Source organism: Bos indicus x Bos taurus, chromosome X (genome assembly GCF_003369695.1).
Source record: "Bos indicus x Bos taurus breed Angus x Brahman F1 hybrid chromosome X, Bos_hybrid_MaternalHap_v2.0, whole genome shotgun sequence".
Taxonomy (NCBI): domain Eukaryota; kingdom Metazoa; phylum Chordata; class Mammalia; order Artiodactyla; family Bovidae; genus Bos; species Bos indicus x Bos taurus.
Genome location: NC_040105.1, coordinates 21,729,310 through 21,741,652, shown reverse-complemented (window position 1 = coordinate 21,741,652; position 12,343 = coordinate 21,729,310). Strand labels below are relative to the sequence as shown.

The 12,343-nt window shown below is 38.0% G+C and overlaps 1 protein-coding gene across 1 annotated transcript in view; it reads left to right on the top strand.

Moving 5' to 3' along the window:
* The window catches only part of APOO (apolipoprotein O), a 53,607-nt gene extending 42,384 nt beyond the window's left edge, over positions 1–11,223 (top strand). Inside the window, exons 8-9 of the mRNA XM_027533997.1 lie at positions 7,387–7,452; positions 10,964–11,223. Of these exons, the coding sequence (XP_027389798.1) occupies positions 7,387–7,422 (36 nt within the window). The 3' untranslated portion in view covers positions 7,423–7,452; positions 10,964–11,223. The remainder of the gene's footprint in view (positions 1–7,386; positions 7,453–10,963) is intronic.
* Positions 11,224–12,343: the final 1,120 nt, after the last annotated feature.

Below are 12,343 nucleotides of genomic sequence, written 5' to 3'. Positions count from 1 at the left end.
ATTAAGAGTCTTTTTTTTTTTTTTTTAATTAAGAGTCTTTCTAGGCTGAGATTCCTAGTTCATAGGGTCTGCACATCAATTTTACTAGATGACAAGTTTTCTATTTTTGCCAGTCTGGTGCTTTTGAAGTAGTTTTTCACTGTGGTGTGTGTGTATGTGTGGCTTTGTTTTGTTCCCCAGTTTTTGTTTTGAAAAAAAAAAATTCAGAACTGCAAAACAGTTGCAGGAATAGTATAATGAATATACCCTTCACTTAGATTCACCAGTTACCATTTTGCTACATTTGCTTTGTCTGTTGTTTTACACATGCTTGGGCACTCACACATGTGTATTTTATTTTTCTGAACCATTTGAAACTTATAGATATGGCGCTTTCTACCCATATCTAATTCAGTGTGTATTTCCAAAGAATATGGTCATTTACTGATAGAATCACAATACCATTATCATGCTCAGGAAAGTTGACATTTCTTTGTTTACATAGACATTATCTAATATGCAGTCCACAGTCAGATTTCCTTAGTTGCCCCAATAATGTACTTTCTTTCAACTATTAATAGCTTTGTCACCTAAGTATCTATCCCTGTCTCTTTAGTCTTGCCCACTATTATTTCTGACTTGATATTTCTTTTAAGGCTTTTTTCCCCTTCTAAGTCACTTTTAATCTACAGTTTCTCCTTCCATCCTCTTATTTTCCTTACACTGTATCTGTTAAAAGAACCTGGCACGTTGGACCTGTAGTTTCCAACAGTTTGGGTTTTACTGATTACACACCTAGGTGCAGTTGAAAGTGTTCCTCTCTTCTCTACATTTCCTGAAGATTGGCTGCTGGGTCCACAGGCTGCCTAATCAAGTTTGTGCTGGTCCAGTTGGCAAGGCCATAGGTCTGTGCAGGCACCTATGTTTTTGCTTCACTTTACCAGTTTGGTGTTAGTGGCTGTTGAGGATCAATGCCTAGACTCACTGATTTACTGGGAGTTGGAAAATGGTGATATTCTATTTCTGTCATTTCATTTTCACGTGATAGCTAGAGCACGTGAATAAAGAACTCTTTCCGCTCATAAACTAGTTAGTTAGTTATAGGAAAGACAAGATAAATGCTGAGCTTTTTCTCTTGGATTTGTCTGGCTTTCAGAATAATAAATTTGTTCCCTCACATCCTCAGAATGTCTCCAACTAGTTTTTTTTTTTTTTTTTTAACAATCATTTTGAATTTGTCAATTTAAACATATTTGGGTTTGAATGCTTTGTAATTCTTATCCTTGTTGGAGTTCAGGTTGCTCATTTTGGCTGGTAGAAGCTGGCTCTGTGTCCTTCTGATGTGATGCAAGAACTCTGCAATAGTTTTCTGGCTGCCATGTCACAGTGGTCTCAGAATTTCTCTTTGTTGTTTTGGTGTACATTCCTTTGATTACGAATGAGGTTGAACATCTTTTCACATGTTTATTGGTTTCTTCTTGAAATGCCTGTTCATGTCTTTTGGCATTTTTTATGTGGGTCATTAGTTCCTTTCTTAATGATTGATGTAAAAGGCTTCGTTTTATCCTAGATATTAATATTGTGGTCACGTGTTTGCAGATGTCTTCTCCCGGTTTGAGGCTAGTCTTTTCAGTTTTGATGCCTTTTGATAATGATCAGGAGTTCTTAATATAGTTGATTCATAGATCGTTTCCATTACAGTTTTCACTCTTTGACTCTAGGCACTTAATAAAAGCAGGAAACTATTCATTGATTGTTCATTGCTAATCTGAAACCCCTTCAGAATAGTCCCAGCCCAAAGTCTGAGTTTCAGAGATGGAGGCCCGTGGTGGGTGGCAGGCCCCAGGGTCACAGATGGCCCTTTTGGAATTGTCTTCTAAATTAACCAAACACAGCAATGTGTTTCAGTAAAAGTCATGTTTAATTTTCAGTAGGTTTTAAAAACTTGTGACAATTTACTATCAAAGAATTTTAAAATGACTGCTAAAGACCAACAATAACTAAAAGCCAAGAACTTAATACTTCTTTGAAGGGCAGGAAAATATAAAGAAATATAAACCTGTTACTAATGTGAAAACTGAGCAGAATTTCTAATGCTGAGCTTTTAATAGTTGTATTCAAGCCTTTGCTAGCTCAGCAGGAAAATAAAAGGGAAACAGTGGCCACCATCCTGAGTAAATCCTGTTTTCTCTTCCTCCATTCAAAATTCCTCAGCTTTCTAAACACACTCAAGTTTAGCTGTAAGTGATATGATTTTAAAATGATCATCTCTGAAATAAGGCAGTCACAGGAGAAATACTGTTTGAGTTCACTTACATGAAGTATCTAAAACAGTCAGATTTATAGAAGCAGGGGGTGAGGGGAAAATGGGGAGTTGCTATTTAATGGGTATAAAATTTCAGTTATACAAGATGGATAATTCTAGAGATCTGCTGTACAGCATAGTGCCTATAGTTAGCATTACAATATTGTACACTTTAAAATTTGTCAGGAGAGCAGATCTCATATTAAGTGTTCTTACCACAATAAAATAAAAATAAGGACAATATAGTGGGTTTTCCGTAAAGCTAAATTTATTCTGAATTTCTGCCCATTCTAGTTTTTGTTATTAAAATGCTAAGAAATAAAGGTACTAGGTAATGAGTTTTCTTTTGTTCTTTAAAAACAATATTACTTAGCAAAATAAAAAATAAGAAATCCTGAAAGAAAAGGTCTCTCCTTTTTTTGAAAGACATACACTTTTGGTATCAGAAAACGTAGACAAGGCACGATGCCGCGTGACCTGGTAGCCAAGAGAGTAGACTCCATAGTGGACACGCCAGGCTCTTCTCCAGTTCCCCCCGCACCCCCACCTCTTAGAATCCTTGAGTGAGTGAAAGTGGCTCAGTTGAGTCCGACTCTTTGCGACCCTGTGGACTATACAGTCCATGGAATTCTCCAGGCCAGAAGACCAGAGTGGGTAGCCTTTCCCTTCTCCAGGGGATTGTCCCAACTGAGGCATCAAACCCAGGTCTCCTGCATTGCAGGTGGACTCTTTACCAGCTGAGCCACCAGGGAACCTTGGGAAATTGTTCTGGTGCTCTGGTAAATGGGGGTTGTTTCGATGATTCAGTGGGTTTATCCATGTCAGAAGCAGAGAAAATGGACCAACTTTAGACATGGTAGCCATGATAGATGTCATGTGACATCTGCACGGGAGAAGGCAACATCTCCTGATGGAAAATGGAGCCATAGAGCTTATACTCATTAGTCAAAAGTCCTTGTATCTGTTTTAGTTTGCTATTTGCTGCCGTAACAAATGACCACAACGTTACTGACTGAGATGAATGCAAATCTATTTTCTTAGACTCTGTAGGTTAGACGTCCGGTGCTAAATTAAGTTGTCCTTGAGTCCTTTCTGGAGGTTCCAGGGGAGAATCCACTTCCTGCTCATTCAGGTTGTTGACAGAATTCAGTTTCTTGGCGGTTATAGGGTCAAGGTCTGCTTTGCTGGCTGTCAGCTAAGGGCAGTTCTCAGCCTCTAGAGGCTGCAGCATTCCTCGTCTCCCAGCCCTCATCCTCCGTCTTCAAAGCCAGCCTCTGCAGTTGAGCCCTGTTCATGTCCTATTTCTTTGACCCTGTCTTCTGTTCTCTTACGCTGTAGGAACCCATGTGATTCAATTGGGCCAACCTAGATAATCCAAGATAATCTCCCTATCGTAAGGTCAGCTGGTTTGCAACCTTAACTCCAGTGCCACTGTAATTCTCCTTTGCCATGTACAGTAGCACAGTCACAGGTTCCAGCATTAGGATGCAAACACCTCTGGGGGGCCATTATTCTGCCTACCACACCCAGTGAACTGGAATTTCATTGGGGTTTTGACAGGTCATTTTTCCTTACCTTTTATTTCCTCATTGAAAAAGTTAAGTGACCTACCACATAGGATATGGGACATTTATGGAGTACTTGCTGGGAGCTTGGCCCTGGGTGCTAAACTCTTTGCTCAGGAAGAGTCTGTGAAGCAGGTTCTATTATTTGTTCAGTCACTCAGTCATGTTCGACTCTTTGTGACCCCATGGACTGCAGCACGCCAGGCTTCCCTGTCCTTCACCATCTTCCAGAGTTTCCTCAAACTCATGTCCAATGAAATGGTGATGCCATCCAACCATCTCATCCTGTGTCATCTCCTCCTCCTTTTGCCTTCAATCTTTCCCAGCATCAGGGTCTTTTCCATTGAGTCAGCTCTGCATCAGGTGGCCAACGTATTGGAGCTTCGGCTTCAGCATCCATCCTTGCAATGAGTATTCAGGATTGATTTCCCTTAGGATTGACTGGTTTGATCACCTTGCTGGCCAAGGGACTCTCAAGAGTCTTCTCCAACACCACAGTTCAAAACCATCAATTCTTTGGCACTCAGCATTCTTAATGGTCCAACTCTCATATCCATACATTATTTCTGGAAAAACCATAACTTTGATTCTATGGACCTTTGTTAGCAAAGTCATGTCTCTGCTTTTAATATGCTCTCTAGGTTTGTCATAGCTTTTCTTCCAAGAAGCAAGCATCTTTTAATTTTATGGCTGCAGTCACTCTCTGCAGTGATTTTGGAGCCCAAGAAAATAAAGTCTGCCACTGTTTCCATTTTTCCTCCATCTATTCGCCATGAAGTGATGTGACCAGATGCCATGATCTTAGTTTTTTGAACATTGAATTTTAAGCCAGCTATTATTATCCCCATGTTATAACTGAGGAAACTGCATTTTGGAGAAGTAATTGATCAAAATGATTCAGCTAGTGAAGGGCTCAGACATTTCAGTGGGTTACTATACCTTAAAGGTTTAGCTACAAATACCCCTTCATATGGCAGTACATATTAATTAGAAATAAATATTTTGATTAATTCCTGTAGCCCATAGCAGTTAATATGGCAGACACCAGCTATGGACTACATGAAGTGTAGCTGATCCGCACTGAGGTGTGCTATAAGGGCAAATTCACACCAAATTTAGAAGACATGGTCCAAATTAAAAAGATTGTAAACTATCTCAGGATTTTAATATTGATTGATGTTATATTGATTACATGTTGCAATAATAGTATAATATTTTTTAGATGTGTTGGGTTAAAATGCATTAATCACTTAAAAAGAACAGTGAAACCCAATATGTATTAAAATTAGATTATAAGGAAAATGGTTACATTGTAAAATATTTTAAATAAAACTGTCTGGAGATGCAAAAAAATTGATTTCTGGCTTGTGCTAAGTCACAAACTGTCTTTTGAAGTCAGAATATTGTTTTTGCTGAAATCATGATGATTTCTGCCAAGAGAGATCTGATTTGTAATAGCGTGGATGGGCTCACTATTTCATTAGTGAGATATTTGACTGTCATGTTTTATTATACTATAAGTAGTATGTAATCAAACAAGAAAAATTTCTTAGCAACAGAGTAGTTTTCTTCAACCAGAATAATGTTTTTATGTGCTCATTTTCTTAATGTCCAAAAGATTAAAAAGCTTATGAACTTAGCAGTTTATATTTTTGAGATCGAGTTGCTGGCAAATACCCATAGTAGAATATATAAGATGTCACTGAAAGTACTTGGCAAGCATTATGTTAAGATAATTCAGACCTGAAATACATTTAACTAGGTAGAGAACCACATGATTTTTATGACACACCCAATTGTTGGACATGCTTATCTCACTTATCTTCAGAAGCTTGTTTTTATCTCTTCATTAATTACATGCCCCAACTTTTTTTAAACACTCATCAGATTTCTAGGTTCTACCTCATTCCATTTGTTTATTCAACAAATGTTTGAATGCTCTGTGCTAAGAGGTCCAAGGGATATTGTGCACTTGTGAAACATACATTAGTGAAGGATTCAAACATGAATGAAAGAATTCCACAAATCAGGAAGTGCATGGGTGCTATGAATGTGAATAAAGATTCTCATCTGAATAGAAGGGCAGAGGGCAGAAGAAAGCCTTGATCTGAAGGACCAATAGCATTTAGCCAGGTAAAAATTGGGAGTGACCAGTCTAGGTCAAAGGATTTGTTTTGTAAAGGTCTTATCCCAGGAAGGAGCTTGGCAAGTTGGAAGAGCAACAGCAAGAAGGCCTCTGGTGTGTGCGTGACTGTGTGAGAAAGAGGCTCTGGAGGAATAGAGTAAGACACAGAGGTACTGAGTCCTGTAGATTCAGAGCAGCAAGTGGACCTGGATATTGTATGATGATCCACCAAGCAATACATCTTGCTTTATTCCCCAGAACTCCATCATCAAGTGGTTGTGGTCTGTAGATACAGTGGTCATATAATTTGTCATCCAAGACAGGATACCCTTGAGAGTGAAAGGGGACACTTATTAATTATACTGAAACAGCGGGTATAAACCAGTATGGATAACTTGAGCAAACCGGAATGTATGATCACTGTGCTTAGAGACAGGTTCTTAGCCCCTACAGTAAGCCTGACGTTGCCTAGAAACTATGCTCTGAAATTATAGGGTTAGGCGTTTGTTCCTGCTTTTTCACTTTCCCCCTCCTTCACTCATGGGTAACTCTGAGAGAAGGCCCCTAGGAGAACCTGCACCAAGTCGCCCACAGAATCACAGCCCCATTTTCACCCAAATGCAGCCTAGTGTTTTTCAGATTGCCACTCATGGGAGCTCAGTTCCTTGACGTACATCAGGTCTTATTAATGTGTTTTCAGAATTACAGTCTTAAGAACATACGAGAAAGAAAGTAAGGTCTTAAACATGTAGCCCATGAATTTTTCCCTCTAGAACCTTTCCTTCATCACTTCTCATGGATGACATGACCTAATTATATGTTCTCAGATGACAGCTAGGCAGGATGGGTGTGGTCTGATTATAACCTCTTTCAGAATAAACATGTTTTGTGATTTGACCCCTACAGTGAATGATATACAGAGTAGAGGACCTACAGGAAGTATTACCATATGTGTAAAACCTTTTTTTTTTTTTTAATGTTCCAATCATAGTGACTATTCTTTTTTTTCCTCTAAATTTTACCGCAGTTTAGTTGATTTACAATATTGTTTTAGTTTCAGGTATATAGCAAAGTGATTCAGTAACCTTCCTTAACAAGGACGATAACATAAAGTAGTGAAGAAATCTTTTCACTGTTGATTGGATGTTTTATTGAATCAGCTGTTGGCCAAGTCTGTGTAGTGAGGATTAATGGAGTTTTATTTCCTCCTGTCCTCTGGGCCCGAGTCAGTTTCTACAACAGGGCCCTCAGGGAGCCCTAGTAATACCTGTAGCTTATGGAGACATGGGTCACTTTGCATCAGATAATATTCAATTAGGAAGATGTGCACTTTGAAACAGTGCACTATTTCTTTAGAAGTTTTACTATTTCTTTTCAAACCGCATTAATATTCTTACTTTCTGTCTTACAAGTCAGGAAATGTGAAGAACTCACCTGGAAATAAGTAGAATACTCCATGCTCTTCCCATTTTAAACAGGTAAAGAACAAAAAAACTTTATGGTTATTTTTAGCATTATTAGCACCAATTGAAATGACTTGTCTTTAATTAATTAATTATAGGCATTTAAACTTTGTGTGGCGGAAGCGTAAGGGCCAGGATGATATTTTATTTCATCTTTAATTTTTGGGCCTAAGTGCTATGACTTCTTTAATTGTGTTTGTTCTGAGAAGTACCTGGGTTTTTTAGACAAGCTAGAACTCGACAGTTGTGATTTGTCTACAAACCTATTTCAGACAATCATTTCTTAAGCTTATTTTTTTCAGACAGCATTTCACTATAGTCAGCACACTTGTATTCACCTAATAATCATTCAATAAACATTTGCTGAATGCATGACTTTGGTAGAGACGCTCGAGATTATATAGAATAAGTGACATAGGGAATTCACAGGTGTAATTTTCTTTCCTTAAAGATTGAGTAACTTGAGGCTGGGCTTCCCAGGTGGCTCGGTGGTAAAGAATACACCTGCCAATGCAGAAGATGCAGGAGACGTGGGTTCAGACCCTGGGTTGGGAAGATCCCCTGGAGGAGGAAATGGCAACCCACTCCAGTATTCTTCCCTGGAAATCCCATGGACAGAGGAGCCTATGGGGCTACAGTCCATAGGGTTGCAAAGAGCTGAACATGACTGAATTGACTTAGCACACACACATATGCACAATTATCAAATGAAAAAAAGAAGCTAGTCTAATACATTTTTAGAGAGGATAATTACCAGAAAATAAAAAAAATTTAAGTATGTATCTTAAGATAGTAAGATTATGATGATTTTTATACTTTTTCTTCTATATAACTATGTATTTTTAAATTTTTGCAATGAATATGAATTTTCTTTTATAATAGAAATTTATTTTAAAAAAGTCAGTGTTACATTTATCGCAAGTCATGGCTACTGTTTTAAAATTCATGAAAGCTCTGGGTTTGAGGTTTTTCTTTCTCACGTTGTCCCAGTATTTTTGGAGACCCAGAGAGTCATATAATCTTAGAATTTTAAAGAAGTATTTGGTATAACCCCCAGCCTCAAGAGAAATTCTCTGTAGCCCTGTGTGTTCCTAGTTTTTACCTCCACTGATAGGAAAAGCACCCTATGGGGCAACCATCTTTGGACAGTTCTAATTTTTAGGAAGCTGTTTCTTATACTAAGCAAAAATATGTCTCCTTATAACTCCTACACAGTGGTCTGATCTTGCTTTAGCGGTCACAGAAAATAAATTCAGATCCTCTTTCACATCCCAGCCCTTCACATAGAAACCCTAAATCAGCATTTCTCACATTTTGTGATACAGATTACCTGGGAGATTGTTGAAAAGCAGAGGCTTAAGCCCCACCCCACAATTGGCATCTCTGGGGAGTGGGGCCAGATGTGCATCTGGGTGACTAGGGGGTAAGCTGCCAGGAAGTCGCACATGTTCGTCAGAGATTTGACACTGGATAGTATTATATTTCTCTCTAGGGACAATGAGTCACAGAATATAGGGAAACTGTGTACATATTCATTTCATTTTTTCAAAAATGTTCCATGCCAGAGTTCAGCTTATTGTATATACAACCTTGATTTCGTTTTTTTAAGTTGTTTATTGGAAATGTAGTTTTTAATTATAAAATGATGCATATTTGCTGTAAAGAATTGTTTTTAGATAAATGTTTTGAAAGCTTGTTTTGTCTTCCAATCCTTTCCCAGAGGTAATTTCTGTTAATAGTTTGTATATCATTCCAAACTTTTTTCTCACACACACACATCCAAATATGCTTTTGGGTTTTTGATAGAATGAGATCATATTCCTTGTACTGTTTTGCAAGTACACCAAAAGTTCCATGCAGGCACATACTGCAATTTTATTATCACATCTAGAGAAATTAACACTAATTCCTTAATACCATTTAATATTCAGAGTATGCAGATTTCCCTGATTGTCTCATTAATAACTTTTTACAGTTGTTTTGGTTGAGTCAGGATCATAACAAGATCTGCCCATTGCATTTGACTGATGAGTCTCTTAAGTGTCTTTCATTTTTTTTTTTACAAAGATATAAACTATGTTTTCAGATATTTTAAGTCCCTCTTAAGCTGTAATAGTTCCTTCTCCCTCATTTTTCTATTACCATTTATTTGTTGAAAAACTAGGCGTATTTGTCTTTTAGAAATTTCCCATGTTCTGCCTGTGGCTGAGTGTATCCATTTAGTGTCATTCTGTTTTATCTCTTGGTTCCTCTCCTCTCTGCATTTCTCATAAACTGGCTGTTGGATTTGAAGGCTTAATCAGATTTAGGTCCAATTTTTTGATAAGAATACTTTGCAGACACTGCTATGTTTAGCTATGCTGAATGAATTAACATGCTTTTTTGAAATTAATTTTTATTGGAATATAGTTGCTCTACAGTGTTGCCTTAGTTTCTGCTATACAACATAGTGAATCAGGACAGGACTTCCCTGGTAGCTCAGATGGTAAAAATCTGCCTGCAGTGCAGGAGACCCAGGTTTGATCCCTGGGTCAGGAAGATCTGGAGAAGGGAATGGCAACCCACTCCAGTATTCTTGCCTGGAGGTCACCACAGAGCATTGAGTAGAGTTCTCTGTGCTATACAGTAGGTTCTCATTAGTTATCTATTTTATACATTAACTTGCCTTTTTTTGGTCACTTAATATATTGTGTACATCTTTCCCTGTTGGCACTTATTCCTCCTTTAGCTGCTTAATAATTTCCTAGTATGGACTGCCATAATCTATTAAAACATTATTAATATAGATTGTTGGCAGTTTGAAGTTTTTTTTTTTAACAATGCAGTAAATCTATTGAATTCTTAGAGAAGTTCAAAACAGATTAATAAACTGAGATAGAAAAGGTAAGCTAGTAGTTTACATGTTTAAAAATGTTTTGTTTTATTTTAAAAGATCAAGGAAATAGTCACTGGCCTCTAAAATTTTTATAAGTAGATTCATTACATATTAGGAGAAAGGCAATCTGAAGAAGAGGTGGCTTGTCTTTGCTGTATCTTTGGATTTGATGTATCTTTGGATTTGATGTGTGTTTCATTCCAGAAAAGAATGATGGGGTGGTGATGTGAGGAAAGGTATGTGTTGGACTTGCTGTGATATCATCATGGTCTCCCCCAGCAGATGGATGGAAATATAGTTGTTTGATTTTCAGAAGGGGAGGAATGTAGTGTGTGCTGTGCCATTTAAGCAGTTACTTTTCATTTATTCACCCATCCATCTGGTTAATTTATCTCAGATATACAGCCAGTTGAGAATCTGCATATAGTGTTGGAAATAAAAGATAAACCAAAATCCTTTCTGGTTTTAGTGTACTCATTTATAAAATGGGAATAATTACAGTTTTCACCAGCTCATTGTGATGTCATATAATGGTAATATATGTATTTGATGTGACTTTCTCTATTTAAACCTAAGAAATTTTAAAAATGCAAACTCTTAGAGCTGTTTTTCTGGGAGGACACTACATTTATGTTTTTCTTTTTCTTTTAGTTATAGGTAAACATTGGAAACTCCATATGGTAAACCAGTATTTCTACAGAAAAATGGCAGAGAAGTCAGTACTGAATGTAGTAAATTGGCATTCTTCTTCTGGCAAAACTGTCCTAGGCCTCTCCGTTATCTTGGGTGATGCCATACTCCAAGTGGACTAATCTGAAATGCTTCCACCTAGAGAGAATGTATAGGCCTTAGAACTCCTCGTTCTCATGTTGCTATTTATGTACATAATTAAAGATCTAAGTTAAAAAAAATTGTCCTTTTTTCCCCTGATATTGTTTGAGTGACAGTTTAAGTGTACCTGATGTCCTTTCCCTGTGTGTATATGTGGTATGTGTCTGAGTGTACATGTATGTATGTGCATGGTGTGTGTGTGTGTGTGTGTGTGTGTGTGTGTGTGTGTGTGTGTGTGTGTGTGTGTGTGTGTGTGTGTAGGAAAACCACCCACTCGTCTTAGCATCAGCTGGCAGTCTCCAAAGGTTTCATTAAGAAGAATGACTCTAGGGGACATAGGTTCGATCCCTGTTCAGGGAACTAAGATCCCACATGCTGTGGAGCAACTAAGCCTGTGAGCCACAGCTATAGAGTCCATGTGCTCTGGAGCCTGCCCAACACAACTAGAGAGAAGCCTGAGCACCATGAAGAGCCTGCACGCCACAGCTAATACCCAATGCAGTCAAAAATAGGTAAATAACATTTTTTTTAAATAAAAAAAGAAGAGTGGCTCTGGAGCTGAGAGATCATGCTTCCATCGCCAGCCCAAGGAACAAAACTTGTAAGTAATAGTTGCCTGACCATAATGAGAAGACATACAAAAGAAAACAATGACCATGACTCCTTGTTTTATGCCATTGCCTCCCAGCTTGTATAGATCTTCCAGTTCTTGACTGCCAGTGGGAGGCATGGAAAGTTGCTCCACAGCATGTGGAGCAACCCACTCCAGTATTCTCGCCTGGAAAATCCCATGGACAGAGGAGCCTGGTAGGCTAAAGTCCATGGGGTCACAAAGAGTTGGACATGACTGAGCGACTAACACTTTAACTTCACTTTATACTTTTCAGAGTACAATTTTGTATCTTTCCTTTTTGGCTTGTTTCCTTACCTCAGTGCATTTGTACTCTGTTTTTTTTTAATCCTGAGTTAATATTCTCTATTTACAGTTACACTTTTTATTCTGTTTCTTATAACCTTTTTTTTTTCTTATAATAAGACTGACTCTTGGGGACTTCCCTGGCAGACCAGTGGTTAAGATTCCATGCCTCTACTGTAACGGGCACAGGTTCCATCCCTAATCAAGGTACCAAGATCCCACATGCTGCACAGCATGGCCAAAAAACAACAAAACAAGGCTGACTCTCAATGCAATTTATCTGT